Source organism: Convolutriloba macropyga, chromosome 1 (genome assembly GCF_964194025.1).
Source record: "Convolutriloba macropyga chromosome 1, txConMacr16.3, whole genome shotgun sequence".
NCBI lineage: Eukaryota > Metazoa > Xenacoelomorpha > Acoela > Convolutidae > Convolutriloba > Convolutriloba macropyga.
In genome coordinates this window covers 56,964,572-56,985,702 of record NC_134468.1, presented here as the reverse complement: position 1 = coordinate 56,985,702, position 21,131 = coordinate 56,964,572, and the positions used below count along the sequence as shown (strand labels likewise).

The 21,131-nt window shown below is 37.0% G+C and overlaps 4 protein-coding genes across 4 annotated transcripts; all 4 read right to left on the bottom strand.

Moving 5' to 3' along the window:
• Window positions 1–559: 559 nt before the first annotated feature.
• LOC142349911 (coiled-coil domain-containing protein 130 homolog) lies at window positions 560–1,886 on the bottom strand. The gene has a single exon (XM_075401761.1). It carries the CDS (start codon window positions 1,699–1,701, stop codon window positions 604–606), a length of 1,098 nt encoding a protein of 365 aa, XP_075257876.1. The 5' UTR covers window positions 1,702–1,886; the 3' UTR covers window positions 560–603.
• A 2,650-nt stretch (window positions 1,887–4,536) lies between these two features.
• On the bottom strand, window positions 4,537–14,769 carry LOC142340638 (uncharacterized). The gene is made up of 2 exons (XM_075391332.1): window positions 14,635–14,769; window positions 4,537–5,929 (listed from the first exon to the last, which is right to left on the bottom strand). Exon 2 carries the CDS (start codon window positions 5,895–5,897, stop codon window positions 4,788–4,790), a length of 1,110 nt encoding a protein of 369 aa, XP_075247447.1. The 5' UTR covers window positions 5,898–5,929; window positions 14,635–14,769; the 3' UTR covers window positions 4,537–4,787.
• A 14-nt stretch (window positions 14,770–14,783) lies between these two features.
• LOC142340657 (ubiquitin-fold modifier-conjugating enzyme 1-like) lies at window positions 14,784–15,413 on the bottom strand. The gene has a single exon (XM_075391351.1). It carries the CDS (start codon window positions 15,368–15,370, stop codon window positions 14,879–14,881), a length of 492 nt encoding a protein of 163 aa, XP_075247466.1. The 5' UTR covers window positions 15,371–15,413; the 3' UTR covers window positions 14,784–14,878.
• Window positions 15,414–17,903: 2,490 nt separating this feature from the next.
• On the bottom strand, window positions 17,904–20,695 carry LOC142344459 (uncharacterized). Its single transcript, XM_075396158.1, has 4 exons — window positions 20,504–20,695; window positions 19,359–20,045; window positions 18,601–19,082; window positions 17,904–18,048 (listed from the first exon to the last, which is right to left on the bottom strand). The coding sequence occupies exons 1-4, from the start codon at window positions 20,693–20,695 to the stop codon at window positions 17,904–17,906; spliced, it is 1,506 nt and encodes a 501-aa protein (XP_075252273.1).
• Window positions 20,696–21,131: the final 436 nt, after the last annotated feature.

Genomic DNA, 21,131 nt, shown 5'->3' with positions numbered 1-21,131 from the left:
TTCTTTAATTGGTAGACAATTGAGACACAGCGTGGTCGGAACATGATGTGCTATCGCACATTAGCGAGCCTCCTTATTTTTCTCAAAATGTAATTTCGAAATCTTTTCTGGTAACGAGTCGGCGCCAAATTCCAAAAAGGCGGGAAACGTTGTAAAACCTTCAGGAGATTAGTTGTCTCTTATCCCCTGCTGTGACACGGCCAGTAAAAATCTGAGCCTTATGCCTTCGGAAATGACCAAAATCGGAAATAATTTTAACGGAAAACACTATCAAGTCGCCTATAAGGGCTGCTCTACCTCGTTTCTCGTCCCATAAAATTTTACAAAAATTCAAACGTAAGACAATAATTTTCAAGGCCGTACCTCTTGTCCAACTTGCAATGCATATTATTCATTCACCTTTCCTTTATACGAAACATATTAGATTTCCAGTTTATCTCATAAATAAAGAAAAGTTTTCACTGGCCAGAATTACTAAGCGATCAATACTCGTTGCCAATCAAGTTTAGATTACCTTTCACGTTCCCCAGTATCTTAGAATATCCTGAGTTGAAAACAATTAAAGAGAACAAAAATCTATAGAAACTATCAAAACTAAATCAACTAATCCGGCTCGGAACCAGAGTCTGAGTAGTTTCCAGCTAGAGACATCAGTGAAGAACACGAATGGCTTTGCTTGTCTCTTTGAAGAAATTTCACGCCATTGTCGCTAGCCTCACTTGAGCTCTGATCGGAAGTTGGCAAGGTGCGGTTTAAGTTCTCCACAGTGGAATTCGAATGATTATCTGCCACCTTACTTTTGGTTAAGTTCGACTTTTTTGTTACTAAGCTAGACAAGGAAGCGCTTTTAAATGCAGAAGTGAGCTTTGACTTGGTTTTCTTGGATATTGACAGATTCATCGATTTCTTGATGTTTCTCAGTTTTAATGACTGTGCAGACAGTTTAACTCCTAAACGTCGGCTACTGGTTATAGTCTTCCCATTTCTAGATAAGGTTTGAACTCGTACAGTTTCCTTGGCTTCTAAACGATCCGACTCTGTTTCGGGTACAAGGTCAAAGTTCAGGTTCAGTTTGTCGACGATTTTATCGTCGGCCTTCTCCTCAGCTACAATCTGCTTCTTTTCGTCCCGAAACTTCTTCCGCAATAATGAATTTGCAGTGTAGCAATCTCTCCAATTGTCATTTTGTATATGATAAATCTCCGCTAATGTCGGAATCTCTTTAGCGGCTTTCGTTTTGTCTTTATGGCCGTAATCAAGGTTGAACATTGCATCGTTTCTCAAACGCTGCTTTTCATTATACTCTACAGCTTCAATCTGCTCGGCATCTTCTGCTTTCCAGCGATTGTTTTGCCTGCGAGCGCCATCCATCACTGTATAATCACAATTCTTCGGATCCGTTTGTATTTGAATAATGCTCGGACAGTAAACACACTTCATGCTGAACTTGTAAATAGGAGTGGAATAATACATGCCGACTTTGGTCTTCTCAGCATTGTAGCGGACACCCATGCCAATGTGGTTGTTACACCCATCGCACCAAATGTTAAAGGGCATTTCAAACCTGATTATAAGGATTCCCCTGTCCAGTTTCCTGGCTCTATCCCGTAAGGGGTGGGTTCCGTAGTAGTTGTCCAGTGACCCATGTTCGGGTCTCCAATCGGGAGGGTAATACTTCTGCTGGCCTTTCCTTTCTCCCATTGTTAATTAATTGGTTGTCAGGCTTTATTCATAAACTATCTAAAACTCAGCTCAGAGCAAAAATCTAAAACTCGAGTTTCGTTATGAATAAAATGTAACATGTTTGTAACTTCGAAAATTTGTTTGTAACGTTGAAACAGGATAAAAGATACTCGTTAGTTAAATACCGATTTAAAAAAAAAGTGTCATAAATCAGAACAGCCTAGAATAATTTTTAAAGTCTTTTTAAGTAGCCATAATAAGATACATCCACTCAATTCAATTATTCAGCCACCACGGTGAAACCATTTTCATTGGCAGAAGAACATAAACATAGCCAGCAGATTGCCGGAATAGCTGCGAAAGAATAGATTTGCGTGCCGTATAATAGAGATAGAAACAGATACAGATCTAAATTGAAAAAAAAATCGACGCCGCTCAAAAAAGCTACGTAAAAAACATGCAGCGATAAATTAATAAAGCTTGTTAAAATTCATTCCGCAGAAGCCCCTTATTAGGGACCTTTACTGCACATTTGAGTTCGTTCCTTTGACCTTTAACAGTTCGTTCCTGACATACAATTCAAAGAATTTCCATTGACTAAACAAAAGTAGATTTTTGATTCCCATAACTCTATTGGGATTGAAAAAAAAAGAAAATATCAACAAAAATTAAATTTTGTACAAACACATTTTTAAGTGCGATTTATTTTGAAGTCAATTCGTAGTTGAACATACTCCTGTCTCTCAGTGAGAGGCTACAGGGTCTAGTATCAATAACAATAAGCATTAAAGATAGTAACTAAAACTTATGAGAACAAAGTTCAAGTAACGGGCATCTAAAAATGGGCTTTATGGGTTTATCCCGTTTCTATTTCTGAATTCGATTTTTTATACTGAATCTCTTTATTTTGAATTGCTTGCTGAGCAGCTGCTGTTTAAAAGGATTTTAATTAACAGAAGAGTGAAACTAGCCTAGAGAACTCAAAAAGATTTCACGCAAAATGTCGAAAAAGCGGCAAAATGAGGTAAAGCGAAAGAAAAAAACATAGCAGGACAATTCCTGAAATACAATTCAAAGAATTGAATGAAGATAGAATGAACTTATAAGTACTCTACCTGACCAGCAGATCAATTGAACAATATCAGCCAAAACAAAAACAAAATCAGCTCAAAAAATTGAGAAACAAACAATCAAACAAACTAAACAAAAATATACCAATTACTAAAACTCTTGAAGCATTTACCCCTTAGACAAAATTTCATCCCTTTAAATATACCCATTCCAAAAATATGTTCAAGGCCAATTTTTGTTTTTGAAATCAGTCCAGTATTATATCTGCATGAACTGAAAAAATTCATTGGCCCTTGATCGATTAACTCAAAAATGACCGAAAAATTTAAAAAATGAAATTAATTGCAAAATTTAATACACTTTTGCTGAAAAATGTGATATTAAGATCTTCATAATCATTTCTGTGCCTCTAGAGGCTATCCATTAACCAAATTCCAAGCATTAAAAAATTCATTGGCTCAAAGATCGATAGGCAATAAATTTTAGAACAAATCTCAAATTTCAAAATAAAATTCGGTCTATTAAATAGTTGAAAACCGTTCAATTTTCATTTGCCCAACAGCAACTATCTAATAACATACGATCAAACCCTGGATAATTTTAGTTGGATACAGAGGCAAGAAAAAACTGAAAAGAAATGTTTTGAAAAAACTTGAAAAAAATTGCAAATTTTATCGAAAAATTTCTAAAATTCGAAAAGTTAACTTGTTCAAAACAAATCCATTGAAACTAACAGCCCTGCAGTAACTTTTTAACTTTTTACCGTGAAATAGGCTTTCTGGCACTTAGGAATGGACAAATATCAAAGCCTGACAAAAACTTTGGCAAACCTTGAAAAAATTTTAGATTTTATCAAAAAATGCCAAATTTCGAGACATTAAAATGTTACTCCATTATCAAACCACAAAGGACATTTCCAGGCCCCGGAAGCTGGAAAAACACAAAAAATAAACATTTTCAAAAAACTTGAAAAAATTGCAAAAGTTAGTATCATTTTGCGTGTTTGTAATTGTAGTACCAAAACATATAGCTCATAAAAAGGTCATAACAAGTAATTTTGTCGCGCAAAAGGCCTTCATCATTTACCAAAAACTTCAACCAAAGACAAATCAAAAAACTAAAAAAAAACACAAAAAACATGAAAAATTTTAACAATTTGAGCTCAAAAACTCCTAAAAATGACCTTTTAACATTAAATTAAGGCCATACCTGCAGCTGTACCACTCTAAGCACTTGAGGGACTACTGGAGCCCACTTTGGGATTCTAATGAAACTACTTAATGCTCGCTGGGCTTTACCTGTTTATCCCGTTTTGAAAGATCAAAGTCATTGAAAAATGTGTGAACACATCTTAAAAAAAACAAACAGCGCCCCAACACAATTCAAATTCTTTGAATTGTAAAAAGTTTGACGAAGTTAAAAAAAATAGGAGCGCTATAATAGCCGGCTGAGAAGATGAGGTCGGGTATTAAAAAACAGTAAACATCGGAGTGAAATTGCCGCATGTGAACAGAAAACCACTACCGAGAAAGCGAATTTTTGTTCAAACACCTTTTTCTCGCTCTATTTTAAATGAAGAGCGTAAAAATTTCACGCCGCAAAACCACTCGCTTTTTCGCTCTACTTCCTGTTTCGGCGTGACCAAAATCACTACTCCAATTTGCCTTCAAAAATCATGAAAATGTGTTAGCAGATCTTTAAAAAACGAGACAGCGCCCCAACGCAATTCAAATTCTTTGCATTGTAAAAAACCAAGAGCACCGCAATATAGGTCCGCTCAGCTTACAGCTTTGCAGCTATAAAATAGAAATCATGAAAATTTGCACGTTTTAATTTCAAGCTTTGAAGAGTAAAGGCAACAAATGCGTATATCTACAGAAGCTGTCGATAAAGTGTAACTTACTATATCATTTCGATAAGTTTCACATTCTGAACGTTTCTACCTAAGCTAGCACTCTTAAACTACCAGTTCTATTGACTAAACTATCATCTCTACGTCCATATGCTGCCCGAGTTCTTTTAAATCTGCTTTTCTATTCCTGAGAGCTGCTCTCTTTCCTGTGCTCTGACCCATCTGTCCCAACTGGTGCACATGCCTTCGGAGCATCTGTGGTACCTATTGACAACCCCAACTGCTGCATCTGTGCCAAATTCAACTTGATCATCTTTTTGGGCACTTTGAACCTACATACAATCGACACATATCCACCTTCTATCCACCCTTGGCTCACATCTCGCAATTTGCTCGTTGGAATCACATTGCAAACGACATTTGATGTCCTCTTTCTAGCATCCGCCAAATTGTCAAACTTGCAACATCTTGGACCACTGTTGTATGTCAAGGCACAATCATTCAAATTGTTTATTGTGAACCATACATTCAATTTGGCTTTCGTCAATGGTTTCTTGCATGACTTGTCAGCCCACCCTTTACATGTGAGACCAAGATTGAAAGTTAGTGCCTTGGAAAAGCTGGTATTCCCGTCATCGCGACACGGAGTCACAACAATAGCCCATCTTAGGCCCTCTGAGAAACAAACTTCGCTTTCAATAGGATAGCCGTTCTTCCATTTAAACACATCACTCTTCAGAACAAGCTCGCTTAAATACGGCATCTTGTCAGAATCCAGTTGCTGCACTAACTTTGCAAATTCTGGACTTTCGTAATTTAACTTCCAAGTTACGTTACGACACACGGACTTCAAACTCTCATCTGGAAGCTCTTCGTCTCTGTGCCTAACACAGCAGCGCTCCGAATCTTTTACTTCAGAATTCAGAGTCAAGTTTTTTAGAAGCTCATTGACTGCAATTACTTGCAAAGGTTTAGCTCCTTTGATGTCGTGCTTCGCAGAACACGACGGACACCCAATTTCAGAAGCTGAAGGTTCCCGATAGCCAGTCAAACATGCAGCGCATATCATATGAACACAGTTAAGAATCACAGGATCCATCAACATTTTTTCACATGCACCACAAACGAGAGTCGATTCAACCATCTTGCAAGTTGCATCCTTCGAGTCCTTTCCTTTCCCAGTTTGAGTTGTGTTCTTTGGAGAACTGCCATTCATCTGTTTGTTTGAATCTTTTGAGCAGGTTGAGTTTCCATTAGCTTTTGTTTTAATGTTGCTCTTTTTGTTTGCCATTTTCGGTAGTTTAAAATTTTAACTCAGATAATCTGAAAATCTCGACCAATATTGGCACACAAATTGTAATCATTTATGGTTCTTATTTCTCTTTCCTCGATCAACCGGAAGTCACCAACATTGCCACGAAAACACGTCAAACTATCGCAGTTTAATAGCCCGATAATAGCTCCGATCAAAATACTTTGGGGACAGACAGTTACCACAACCAAAAAATACCCGTATGGAAAAATGCATTTCAGAAATTTGGGTAGGTGTTAGAGAGCGTTTTGACTGCTAATGAGATGTAAAGTTTTATTTCTCAGTTCACATACTTCAAATAAATAGAGCGATTGCCTTTGAATTCGGAATCTGGAAAAAGGAGGCTCTGTAGATAGCGTTTACCCACATACTTTGTTCAACTGTTTAATAAATACCGCTCGGAAGTATAATTTTGAAACAAAAGGACAACATCTTTCACAGTTTTGAAACCCAAGTTTTGAATGTACTAATTGATCAGACTTGAGTAAAACAAAAAAGAAACTTTCAATTCTGATGTTAACATTGAGAATATATATTTGATTCCGAGCCTTTGCATCAAGCAGAATAAAAATTTCATTTGAAGTACCTGCCTAATTTTGCAAAACAGTCAAAAACAAAACAAAACGGCTCGCATTATTCTGTGACAATGCGTCATATTACAGAATGTGGCATACTGCTAAACACGTCGACATTACCACAGAATTCGATTGAGCGGGTTACAAGGATTCTTGGATAGGATATAAAAAGAGTGATATATGTGAATCCGCTCTGTTCTGTCATCCAGCTGTTCTTAATTCAATCAGGAAGGAAAAAACTATTTGTAGCATGATTGGAACTGTTTTTAAAAATGAATATCAATGTTTGACAATAAAGACAAAAACAAGAAAATAAAGTTTGAATCAAAACAAGCAGCTGAGACTTTTTATTAGTGCGATTGAGCTACATGGTGCCAAAAATGAAAGCAAAAAGGCGACAGTTAAAAAATAGCTATAAACTGAAATCTTGAAATAGGTTCAGTTATACGTCCTGGGGAAGCAATTGAGATCTATAATAATGAGGTATATGTCGTAAAACAACAAAAAGAAAAACAGAGGCAAAAATTTTGCGATAGAACTGTGTCTCAACCCATAAAAGCATAAACTATTCAACAAAAACAATTAAAATAGAGTTGCACCCTTTTAGAACTTTGTGCATTATGCCAACCATACTTTCCATCAAGTGGACCTGTCAATAATGTGATAATTCGACAAGGAAACAAAATGAACTTATTAAAAAGCGAAATTTTGCTCAATAAAAAAATGAAAACTAAGAAACCATTAGTTAAAAATAAAACTGTTACAGACATTAATTTACCACTCACAGGAAACTGGTTTTTACTGTTTGTTTTTACTGAGACTAGCCAGAAGTTGAGAGAAATAAGATAAAATAAAGTCAAAGTTCAAAAAACCACCAATATTTTTAAAAACAAACTCAAAGTCATAAGACATTAGATAACAACTAAACGCCTTGTATAGTTTAATTATACCTCCTAAAGAAGCCGATTGCATCTATGATAGGGGAGACTAAGTTAACGGACAACAAAAAGTAAAACAAATTAAAGCACATAAACGAGAAGTCATAAAATTTAACGAAAACAATTGACCAGATTCATAAAAACCTCAATCTGTCAATAACTGAGCCCTAATTTGAAACTTATGTCAGTATATTACATTAAAAAAACTATAAATTCGGAAATAACTTTTTACCGTAAGGATCCATGATGAGATCAAGTTCAACCCTGATATTGCTGCGCGGTTAAGAGAACGCTCTTTTGTTCAAATGGTCGCGAAATAGATCAATTTTCAAGTTTTTCAGTATATCAAAAATAAATAAAGCATTTTGTATAACTATCGAATTCAAAATTGCAAAAAATGGCAAAATTGTAATTCCAGAACTCTTAAAGGCAGTGGTAATATGACCGCAGTTTTAAGGTGTCTACTTCCAGCAAATTTAAAGAAAGCGGGCTAAAAAAGCATATTTTGTCCCATTTTTGACAAAATTCTGAAAAAATTAGAATAAATTTTAGCCGGAAAACTTGGATCGAACAATTCAGCAACCCTCCTTTATCTTTGTAGATAAAATCAATAACACTACCGTTCGCAATTTTAACATTTTAGCAATATTGACGAACTTTTGGTCGAGAATACGGAAAATGTGAACAAAAACAACGGAATATCGTCTACCATTCACAAAAATCTTCGTGCCTCGATAACTCCCTGTAAAAAACGAAAATCAAAACAATCTTTTTAATTCCATATTCTACCGAGGACGGGCTTTCTAATGATACCATTCATAACTCCCTACGATATATCGATCGACCAAAATTGACTGAACAAAAAAACCCATTTGAGTATATAGTTCCTCCCCCCACTAAAGTGGGTTGGAACAGTAAACCCTTAAGGATGTGTCTCATGTTAAAAAAATTGGAAGCAACAGAGATATTATGACAGTCATCCGGTACAAAAAAAAACAGTCAATTTTTTCAAACAAACTAACGAGACGTTTGCCAGAAATAGCAAGCCACAACAACTATTCCACATGTTGATGAAAACAATGCTACGCTTGAGAAAAAGCTGATAAATAATGAACTCAGCGGTAGTAAGTTTATTTGAAATATTCAAGTTTGCAAATTCTATTTCAAAATTTGGATGAAAATTTCAAAAAGCATTTAAAGACATTAAGTGATGCTTCAAATTTTGCAGAGCGCCTGCCCCATTCATCACTCTTCGTAGACAATTTGGAACCAAAAATCTTTTTCATAGCTCAAATCATTTTAATCGGGCCTACCCTCAAGGTCGTGCATCAGAACGATTACTCAGACATTTAATTTTTTCCCAAAATTCGTTACCGATCATTTTTATCAGGAAAAGACAATGATTTAAATCAACTTTTGTTTTGCTACCTACCTCAACTGTTCAGGCGAATTTTATTAGCTAGATCAGTTCCTGCTTTTCAATTTCGCTCTAAACACTTGAACTCAAAAGGTAAACAGAGGGTGATTTTGTTTGGGTTAGCTATGCAACAAGGGCCTTGATCAATTGGATTACAAATTAGATTGTATAATTACATCAGATCAAATTTGAGTTTCCTGTGATCACAGTCTTGAGCTGTAGTTGCAGGAAGTGCATTTTACCTACAGAGAACGCAACCAGATTCAATCTTTTCGGAGAACAATCTTTTCGCACGAAATTAATGCACATTCAAAGATCGTGAAGGTTGATGATGGATTACGACAATGACAAACTATAATCATTACAAAAATTTAAATAATTTCATTGAGTTATGAAAAATCACGCCACGAAACGAAAAAACCTGAAGTCATGCCATGAAACCATACATATAATTCAAAGTTAGCATCAAACTATTCCAAGAATATAGCATAACAGTTTTTTGGGCAACTTGTTTAGAAACAAAAGTCCTCTCCGGACTAACCTTTTGTCATAGTAATTGCTCATAAAAACTATTTAACTTTCCAGCTCATTGATGTTTATAAAAGTAAAAGGTACGTAGCGAAATTCCATTCGACCTAATGAAGGCTGGTTTTTATTTACTTAATATAAAGAGGATACAGCAAGCATATCTGTAGTCGAGGAAACAAGCCAATCTGTAGTAAAGCAAGAAAGGAGCAGCTGAATCCTTCTTCCTGCAGCTTAATATTTATCAAAGGTTGCCATCAAAAGTGCTCAAGAGTATGGCCAGATATTGTAAATGGCTGATAACTAGAAATGATGATAAGTAGCTTTTCGGTAAGCAGTTTCTCAAGTTGTTCAAACATTTAACACTTAAGTCCATTTTAGTGATCTCACGGTTAACTTCCGAACGATATCGAAGCTCATTATATGAAACTACTCACCGATAATTCACTGTCCTAATCGTTTATTTTTGCTTAAAAATTTCAGTTTCTGATGTGCTTTTTTAACAAACCTCGCAAAATAAAAATTGTCTGAATCCAGCATTAAAGATAGTGAAGTGTTCAACAGAATTTTTTACTGTTATTAAGGTTGCGATGGATTTTTCGAATTAAAAGTATCAAACACACATTGAATGATTCCGTATGAGTTTAATTCTAAACCACAGATTAAACAAAAGCTGTCCCAAGGCTGTTCGTTCTGGAAACTCATGAGCACTCGCAGTTACTATTTGCATTCGTCCGGTAACGAAACTAGACAATATTATGACTGCTGAATCATTGCAACCAAGATATTTGAGCTTATTTGGTAGTTTTCGATTATTTATTTAGTCAAATGCCTTGGAACGATCAAGATGGGTACATGTACCAAAACTGTTTTCGTTGAATTGTGTTCTAATGATTCTATTGTAAAAATTTTCAATTTTCAAACAGTCAATAATTTTCCAAAACACCTTATCGAAAGCAGGTTTTCGTCTTTTTGAACAGGGGAATTACGGTGGCTAGATTCTAGTTAAAGAATTTTTTTGTACCTCACGTATGCGTTAATTAGCTCTGTGATTTGTCTCGCTAAATCATCTAGTGTCCATGAGATCCCATGCCGGCAATGATGAAAGCTCCAAAAGTTTTGATCCATAAGTGTTCTCCGGACAATTACAGTAGTGTTTTCCTATGAAAAGGAAAGATTTTCTTTTTTTACAATTTGGAGAGCCTTGATTTACGGGGACGAGCTGCGCTTAAAAATTAAAAAATACGCTGGTCTTAAAATTTTGGAACTTTGCTATTTTTAACTGTTTGTTGCCGAGTATTCACATGAATTTTAGAGCTCTCCTTTTCCGTGCCTATAACGTTATAAAAACCGCCACTAATTGTGCAGGATGATCACCCTTGATTAATGGATCAAAAGAGGCTAACAACAATGTTTTGAGGTATTTATCTATTATCCAAACATCTGTGAGTAGTTTTTGTTACGTGATTCGCAGACTTTAAATAGGGATCTATTCTGTTTCGGCCCCCCAGTGTTTTTTATGACCCCCAGTTACAAATTATATGTTGTTATCTAGCACGTTACTATGTAAGAAAATAGCACGTTCGCCTGGGGGTCATAAAAAATTAATGCTCACTAAGATGTTGTCCTCAACGCAATAATTTGTACATGATTTCTGGATTACATCCCACAGCGAAAGGGAGGCATGACCGTGAACAGTTAAGAACATCCAACCTTAAACTGATATTAGGCTGTCTAAACTGTAGGCCAAATAAAACTATGGTATGTGACGTAGGTATCCTCTACTAGGTACCAAGGGGGGGGGGGCAATTGTTGAGAGGTCCATTTAGCGAAATTTTTAATGGCAAAAAATTTTTGATATTACAGCATTTACCGCTGACATTTATTTTTTTTCCTGCTATCTTAACTCTACTATTTACTTCAGTAGTTTAAAGATAAATGATATTGAGTAAATTTCTCGATGGCCGCGCTATTACTCAATACGTATCTTATTTACGGTAAATAAGTTTACTTCTTCAGTTCAAGTCTATATAAAAATTGCGTAAGAAAAAATAATTAACAGCCATAATGAGGCCCTGATAACCGAGTGTTTACTTCTTCAGTCTAGTAGCCCGAAGGAGGAAGGTTCAAAACCTCCTTGGTCGTAATAAATCAAATTACATCAGTGGCTGTTGAGTGGTTGTCCAGAAGATTAGCCAACGTGCAAAATTAGTCAAAAAAGCCACAACTCATTACTTAGAGCGAACACAAGTGAGACGCAATATCGCTAGTTTATGCAAGTTATAAACGCATTTGTTCATGCCTCAGCATACCGGGGAATTGATACGAATCTATCGGAAACAAACAAATTATCATGACTGAACATGTTATTCTCGCAATAACATTCGCGCGTTCCTAAATATACTTGGTTGATTCAACAACGCCTCGTATTCGGCTACTTTTCTTTCGGCTAAGAACAGCCTAAATTCAAACTTTTTTCAGTTCACCATACGCAACGAGTATGTTGAGTACCTCTTAAGCCATCGCAATCTCAGACGTATTGCCGCACTGAGACTTTGGATGTGCTGAACATTTGTGTAAGAATGTTGTACAGTGGTAAGTGTAGTCGGTACAGACGGAAATGTAACTACTCCAAAACATAGCCGGCAGATTGCCGGAAAATATCCGCCGTTGACGCAATTGATGCACATCAGGCTTGAAACAGAAAAAGAAAAGAGATAAATTGACCGAATATTTTTCTGTTTTTTTTTCAGTGCCAAAAAGTGTTCTTAATTGTCGTGCAGTTTCAGTTGGATTCTAAAACCATACTTAGTTCAGCTTAAACTGAAAGCTAATAAGCTTAATACCGATGTCAGCTAGAAAACACTAATGAACTTTGATCACCTAATTTTCAACGACTTAATGACCCGGCTTTATCGGTTTACCCCATCTCTTTTGATTTTGCTCTTTTGACTTTGACAGCATTCAATATATTGCGTTATTCAATGCATGAAAGAATTTAAAATCCATTCAGTTGAAACAGTGAGTCAAGTAAGTCAGAGTGAGTCAAGTAAGTACGTGTAGTCGGTACAGACGGAAATGTAACTACTCCAAAACATAGCCGGCAGTTTGCCGGAAAATATCCGCCGTTGACGCAATTGATGCACATCAGGATTGAAACAGAAAAAGAAAAGAGATAAATTGACCGAATATTTTTCTGTTTTTTTCAGTGCCAAAAAGTGTTTTCAATTGTCGTGCAGTTTCAGTTGGATTCTAAAACCATACTTAGTTCAGCTTCTAAACTGAAAGCTAATAAGCATAATACCAATGTCAGCTAGAAAACACTAATGAACTTTGATAACCTAATTTTCAACGACTCAATGACCCGGCTTTATCGGTTTACCCCATCTCTTTTGATTTTGCTCTTTTGACTTTGACAGCATTCACTATATTGCGTTATTCAATGCATGAAAGAATTTAAAATCCATTCAGTTGAAACAGTGAGTCAAGTAAGTCAGAAGTGAGTCAAGTAAGTCAAACATGAAAATCGTGACTTATGTAAAACGCAAAACGTGATCAAAAGGTAAAGCAAATTTAAAAAAAACATAGGACAAGTTCAACGAATTTTTATTGACTAGAATTGACAAAACCACTATCAGTGAATTGTCCATATCAGTTAAATGGACTATCAGTGAATTGGCAAAACCACTAGCAAGAAATGGAAATTTAGTTCATGATTCTTGAAGTCAAATTGGAGTAGTGAATTTAGTCACGCCGAAACAGGAAATGGAGCGAAAAAGCGAGTGGTTTTGCGGTGTGACCTTTTTTTGCTCTAATATCAAAGTAGAGTGAGAAAACGGTTTTTGAACAAAAATTCGTTTTCTCGCTTGTGGATTTTTGTTCAAATGCGGCGATTTCACTTGCTTTTTTGTCAATTTTAGGGATCGGATTCTTTTCAAATGTTTTTTCCAATCCATTCGTAGTTCATTCTAGGCCCAGTTTTTTTTGTTTGAACTAAATTTCCATTCCTCGCTAGTGGTTTTGCCAATTCACTGATAGTCCATTTCACTGATATGGACAATTCAATGATAGTGGTTTTGTCAATTCTAGTCAATGAAAATTCTTTGAACTGTACACCAGTACTTGTCCTGCTGTTTTTTAAATTTGCTTTACCTTTTGATCACGTTTTGCGTTTCACATAAATCACGATTTTCATGTTTGACTTCTGACTACTTGAATCATAGGTTCAACTGAATGGATTTAATTCTTTCATGCATCGAATAACGCAATATAGTGAATGCTGTCAAAGTCAAAAGAGCAAAATCAAAAGACACGGGAGAAACCGATAAAAGCCGGATCGTTAAGTCGTTGAAAATTAGCTTATCAAAGTTCATTAGTGTTTGCTAGCTGACATTGGTATTAAGCTTATTAGCAATCAGAAAAAAAACTAGGCCTAGAATGAACTACGAATGGATTGGAAAAACCACCTAAAAATGCTATCCAAAAAATCGACAAAAAGCTAGTGAAATTGCCATAATTGAACAAAAATCCACTAGCGAAAAAGCGAATTTTTGTTCAAACACCGTTTTCTCACTCTACTTTAAAATTAGAGCAAAAAAACTCACACCGCAAAACCACTCGCTTTTTCGCTCCACTTCCTGTTTCGGCGTGACTAAAATCACAACTCCAATTTGACTTCAAAAAAAGGTGTGAACAGATCTTTAAAACAGACAGCTCCCAATACAATTCAAATTCTTTGAAATGTAAAAAAAAGAGCGCCGTTGAGAGGCTGACGGCGGCTATTAAAAATGAAACGAGCATTGAGAGGAGGAATGATCTCATTAGCCAGTTTTTCGATATTTCTTTGGCATTTGCCGATGCTCCAGTGCCGGTTATTGTTAGACATTTTCCTTATTTCGCAACATAACCTGGCATTTACCAATTTTTTATTTTATTCTGTTGTGCTGGACCGTTATCATCTGTGACATTTTTGTTGAAAGTTCTATTCACGACTTTGATGGCCATGCAACTGAGTACTGGCTTGCAATCCGGTGCTTCTGGCAATTTCACAATTGACAAAAAAAATTAGATGAGAAATGGTGGGCTGACTCATGGCTTTTCAACTCTGATTTCTTTTCACCCATTTTTTTCCACCAACTCGAAAAACGAGGAACGCGGACAATTTTCTGAACTGTATGCATTACAGATCAATAACTATCGTTCGAAGGCTTTTTAAGAATTTTAAGAAATGCTTCATGTGGATTAGAAAGAAATTTAACTACCTTGTCAGTTCATCCTGTTCGGATTGTGCTTCTGTTGAATGTTTGCCAACTTTCCCGGGAGGAGCAGACCGTTTACTAATTTGGCTGTTATTAATTGGGGCCATTGCACGTGGAAGCTACGTACATTCTATCTCTGAAGGCAAAACCCATAGCTTAAACAATTTAATTTCCGAGAACCCATGCAGTATTCACATTCAATTTACACGACATTAAAATATATTTCCATTCTAGGAATGACAATGAGCTAGCTCTTCGCGACGATAGCTCCTTTCTGTATTAGATCTGGAATCTCTACAGCTAACCAAGGGGCCAATCCAAGAGCCATTGCATGTGCAATTCCAAATTTCGGCACATTACGAGCCCATAAGGGCTTGAAGTGATCTGTCAAGCAAATTTTTCCACCTCTGTACATTTTTGCAGTTTTACCATCAAGTTCAGGAATCGCTATTTCAGGTGCTGTCGATGGATAGGCAACAGGCATGTCGAACTCAATGTCAAATTCGTATTTAACTAAATTGTCGTAGACCCAACATTTGCCAAACCATTTCGTTCCTTCTCTATTTGACTCCAGTCGGAACCAATCGTTATCAGCTTCTTTATTGTTCTTCACAAACTGGATTAGAGATTGATATTCTTCTTTCAGCCGTGCTGGCCATTGCTCCGCATCCCGTGGACCAGCCTTAACTGTTAGCAATGGGATCCGCTTAAGTTGCGATTTTGTAGCATCATCAACCATGGCACGTATTCTTAAAAATATAGTTAGTCGTACCGATTATATGGATCATTTATACCAATTTTAAAGAACTAGATCAAAATAAAAGTAGTGTATGACAGAATTTGCACATCTGCAGACCAGCACTATAGAATGAATTAATTGAGTTTACGGTGAATAACAATAAAAACAAACAATGGAAAATTAAAAAACATTAAAAGGGCCCTCCGAAAGCTCGATAGGCTAGCCCAAGGGAATACCTATAGTACTTATATGGCAAAAAATGTACATTAAATTAAAATAAACTCAGTAACATCAGGGCATGGTTATTTTGATCTGCTCTCCAAAATAATGGGATGTTTATGAAATAACATTTTACTAACGTCTGCATCCAATAGCTTCATGTTTATTATTGAAGAAACTTAGCCACCTCGCTCATCGTATTTTTTTAGAAGTGCACTAGATTGGTCAGGTTAGTAGCTACCTGAAGTCACACTACGAATTCCTACGTAGCTGGTACTTTTCTCGATTAAGGGTTTAGGACAGTAGACAGATGATAATTCCTGATCGATGTTAGCTTGAACTTACAGAGTCCAGTGACGTATTGCTCATATATACTGGATACATTACGACCTTTAGATTAACCTTAGAGCATATTTTACTAATTCAAAATTGGGAAGCGTGTTTTCTACAATTTCTACCATTTATTATAAGTACACATAAGATGAATGATTTAATGAAAGAATCATAGTATTTCCAAAGAAGTTCTGTGGTTACGAAGTGCCGTATGATAACAACTACAATAAGCTTCGCAAGCGCAGTGCTGTGATGGTAATAATGAAGTTTTTCTGTCAATGCGCAAACCTCCAAAAGTTTAACCAATGAGATAACTTCCTCAATTCTATGTTTCCGGATCCACATCCTTTGTCACACTGCCTCATGAACACAAGGTTACAGTCATCAGCGAATAAATACGGCTCAAAAAAATACGAAAGGCAAGTGGCTGTCTCTGAGGGAACCAAAATTTTAGCTGTTCAATTTCCGACTTTACATCGTTGATAATAACAGCTCTCGGTGCTAGCGACACAACTCTAACAAAACAAGTCTGTTATCAAAAACAACTTAATTTAGGTGGGGGTTATCGTTCGAATGTGCTAATAAAAAATGTTTGTTATTTTGATTTAGATTAGATATATTAGTTTCCTTTGATTGCGAGTGTTTTGTATGATTGTAATTTGTGTTGTGAGGCTCCTGTCGAAAATCACTTCCGTTCGTTTTCGACAAGAAGAAGTCATGTCAGTGACATCCTCGGCCCCAATTGTAAGATCACGAACTGTTGCTGTACTGTATGATATCGGTGTAAAATCAGCAGGATGAGAAGACAAGATAAGATAATCGATCGCAAATATAATAATCTGAAAAGGAAGTTTGGGAGGAACTAAAGGTATGGGCGACTGAAAAGGGGACAAACGAAATTGGGCAAAAGAATATCCCAAAAATAGTTTGGCATGCAATGCTTGACTATTGATCGCAAAACTCAGACATTTGATGTGAAACTTTGCAATACTGTAACTTGTTGCATCAACTTTTGGGGACGACTTGACTTACAATTCTATACCTTTTCCTATTGAAAACTAAAGTATACATCTGCTCGAGAGAACGAGAACACAAAATAACTCATTTGTTTATTAAGACTTTGCTTAGCTTGATGACTGGTCTTACTTTCTCGCCATGTGGAGTGTTCAGTTTCACGGAGCGTACTACACCATCTGAACCGGGATAAATTTCTATAACTTTTGCAAGAGGCCAGAGACCTCGTGGCGTGAAGTCTTCAAGTAGCCAAACCAAATCATTTACCTTGAGGTTTTCAGAAGTTTTATTCCACTTTGACCTTGTCTGTTGATTAGGGATGTGTTCGGAGAAATCTATTCCAAAAATGCGAGGCTAGTTCTTGAGCAGATTTCCATGACCTGGACACATGGACCTTTTGCGTTTCGAAAAGACCAGGAGGGTAGTTAACTGACGCTCTCCCAAGTAAAAAGTGGTTAGGCGTGAGAGGCAGAGGATCGTTAATTTCACTCGGGACATTAGTTAGAGGTCTAGAATTCATATTGGATTCAATTTCACATACCAGTGTTCACAAAATATAATCTGGAAGGGTTCTTGACCCAATTACTTTGTACAGAGATAACTTGAATATCTGCACTAGGCGTTCCCAACTTCCACCGAAGTGTGGAGCCGCAGGAGGGTTAAACACCCACTCAATTTCAACCTGCATCAGATGCAAATGACTTGCAAAATCATGAGAGTTTCTAAGGCTTGCAATACTGGATTGAAAAGAGTTATTTGATCCAACAAAGGATTTTCCACAATCGGAAAAAATTTTTTGGTTTTCCTCTACGGCTTATAAAGCGACGGATGCAATTGATTGTTGAATCTGTTGTCAAGTCGAAAGCAAATTCTAGATGGACAGCGCGTACTACTAAGCACGTGAAGAGGAGTATGTATCTAGGCCTGTTTCTTCCACGTTCTTTAACTGGAAAGGGTCCTACGAAGTCTAAGCCTGTGGTTTGAAAAACTTGATGATTTTCTCTTGGTAATCTGAACTCTGGGAGGTCAGCCATTTGGGGGCAGCTACTTCTTGGATCATACGTCTGCATGGAATGCATTGTCTAACTGTTTGTTTGACTACCGCCCTGCACCTAAGAATCCAATAGAGTTCCATTAATAAACTTCTAGTTTGTTCTGTGCCACAATGCATTTTTGTTTGGTGAAAATGTTTTACCATTAGTCTAACACTCTGATTATTTCCATCTAGGATCAACGGGAAGCGCGCAGTTTCTAGTCTCAATGCTTTAGACAACCGTCCTCGAGCACGCAAGTGCTGGTTATGATCGACGAATGGTGATAATGATACAATTCTACTGGTAGATGATACTGCAATACCTTTTCTTAAGTTCGAAATTTCCGATTTAAAATCTTGATGCTGGGCACTTTTTATCAAGTAATTGTACGCTTTTGTATAGTGTGCTAGTGACAAAATGGATTCCTTTTTTCTGCATTTATCTGCAAACAAGAAGCTAAGCGCTGCAACTCTAAGTAAACGATTCCAGTTGCTGAAACGCGATATGTCAATTTGGCATTTCAGTTCTTTTATTGGATCTGCCATTATAATTTTAACATGTTGAGCAGAAAGTAAATCTTGTTTCAGCCACGTGTTTTTATTTTGAGACAAAAAGGGTGGGCCTAATAGCCAACGTGAGTTGACATTCATCAGGTGAACGTTGTAGCCTCGGGTACCATCGTCAGCGGAATTTCTGGTAGACGAAATGTAGAACCAATCTTGGGCAGAGGAGTTGTCCAAAATTTTGGCTAGTGTGTTAGCAATGACGATCCGATGACGAATCTCAGGAGTCCGTAGCCAATACAAAACGGTCGTACTATCAGACCAAAAAACTTGTTTATGGATTTCTATATCCATCTCATCTCTGACAAATTGAGCTAGTTGAGCACCATATACCGCAGCCCGTAATTCCAAATTAGGAATCGTCATCCGTTTTAATGGCGCAACTCTTGCTTTACCAATCACAAATGCGACTGAGACGGATTCGCCAATGTGTTCAATTCGTAGATAACTGACTGCTGATAATACTAACTCGGATGCATCTGTGAACGTGTGTAGTTCAATCAATGAAATCGGTATCTCGTTAAACAATTTGCGAGGAAGATGTACATCCTGAAAAGACGAAAGTTCTTTTTTCAGATTCTCGAAATCAGAATTCTCATCGAGCTGCAATGGCTTGTCCCATTTAGGACCGTCGTTCCATGCTGCTTGGAGAACCTTGCGGAATCTTATTGTAAAGGGGGGCGATAATTCCTAAGGGATCAAAGACGGAAGCAACAAAACGAAGTAGTTTACGCTGACTCGTTTTTTCATCGAGTTTGATCTTATGGAACAATTTTGCTCTATAACAAATGTATCTGCTTCTGGAAACCATGGCAAACCAAGAACCTTTTGACTTTGTGGTGCGGATGTTTCTGGATTAAGTCGGATATCCGGATTCAGCAGGTCAAGAACTTGATGACTATTTGAATTCCACTTTGTCAGATTGAAGCCACCAGAAGCAAGAACCTTGCGAGTGTCATGTACAATGTTTGTAGCTTCATTTGGACTTGATACGGCAACAAACAAATCCTCCACATAAACGTTCCGCTCTATAACCTTTTGAACACTTGGATATGTTTTTGCATTGTCCTGAGCAGATCTTCTGAGCGCGTAAGATGCTATGCAGGGTGAATCTGTTGCCCAAAAAATATGACTTGTGTGTTCGTAAGTCTCTATGTGTCCACTGTTGTTCCAGAGGAAGCGTAAGTAGGGTCGGTCTTTAGGGTCAACTTTCACTTGCATGTACATTTGTTCTATGTCTGCACACAGGGCAATTCGATTCTCACGAAACCTCATAATGACACCAGTTAGGTTGCTGAGCAAATCTGGTCCTTTCAGTAAATTAGAGTTGAGGGACTGACCCTGGAAAATGCTGGAGGCATTTGCAACTCTATGAACCTTACCAGGTTTATTTTCATTGGTCACTGGGTGATGAGGCAAAAAGGAGACATTATCTGTTAGAGATTCGGAATCATGCACTTTGACAACGTATCCTTTTTCCAAGTCTGCGTCCAGAGTAGCCTGGTACTTTTCCTTTAGTATCGGATTTTTTGAAAGCTTTTGATCTAATTGGTCAAGTTGTTTTAATGCTAACCATCTGTTGTTCGCAAGAAATGCACCTTGCTTCCAGAGGAGACCTATTTGATGATGACCGTCAACAATTTTGGTCGTGGACTCTAAAATTTCAATCGCTTTTTTATCGTTTTCCAACAAAGCTTTTCGGGGCGATGCAATGCCCAAGTTTTCCACTTTCATCCAATCAAAAGAGAGTTGTCCATATTAGGGCAATTTTCCACCTGAGTATACTGTACAGTTGTAGACTCATTGAAAACTAAATTCGTTTTACCGGCGCACGTCCATCCTAATGGAGTTTCAACGCCCCATGGGGCATTTTTTGGACCTTTTACAATTTGTTTATAGTGAATCAAGTCTAAGTTGTCAATGCCTATAATAATTGAGACATTGTTCCGTTCAAGTTCAGGAAAACTTACATGACTGAGATGATCATAATTATTGCACAAAGCGTTTAGTTGAGCTACATTCACTGCGGACATGTTCAAATCTGGTACTGCCATAACATCATTAAGTCTGACAGGTTCGACTGAGCTATCTATTGGCTTTATGTCAAAGCAAACTTTGGAGGAATCAATTTCCTTAGTCGTGTGATACACACTTAAAGGCATTTTACCTGTTTTTTCGAGGTTAAGACCAAGTTCTTTTGCTGTTGATTTCAGAAGTAGACTTTGACAGCTACCGTTGTCTAGGTATGCGTATGTTTTCACAGACTGGTTTCCATTTATCAATTGAACTGCCACAAAAGCCACTTGGCCTGTTCCAACAAATTGCACTGGTTTAACGTTTGAGTTGCTTTTGTTCATAAAACTATCGTGCAGAAATGTGTTATGTCTTTTGCCGCAGCCTTTTGAGCGGCAGACGTTTTTTGAATTGCATTGATCTACATGATGATGTCCAAAACAATTGAAACAAAGATTTTGCTTCATTACATGATCTTTCCGTTTTGGGGGACTCAGTGCTTGGAAATGTATGCATTTGTAGCGGTATTGGCAATTGTGATTGTTGGGACAACTAACGCTTTCTTTCGTCTTAGACTGAAATTGC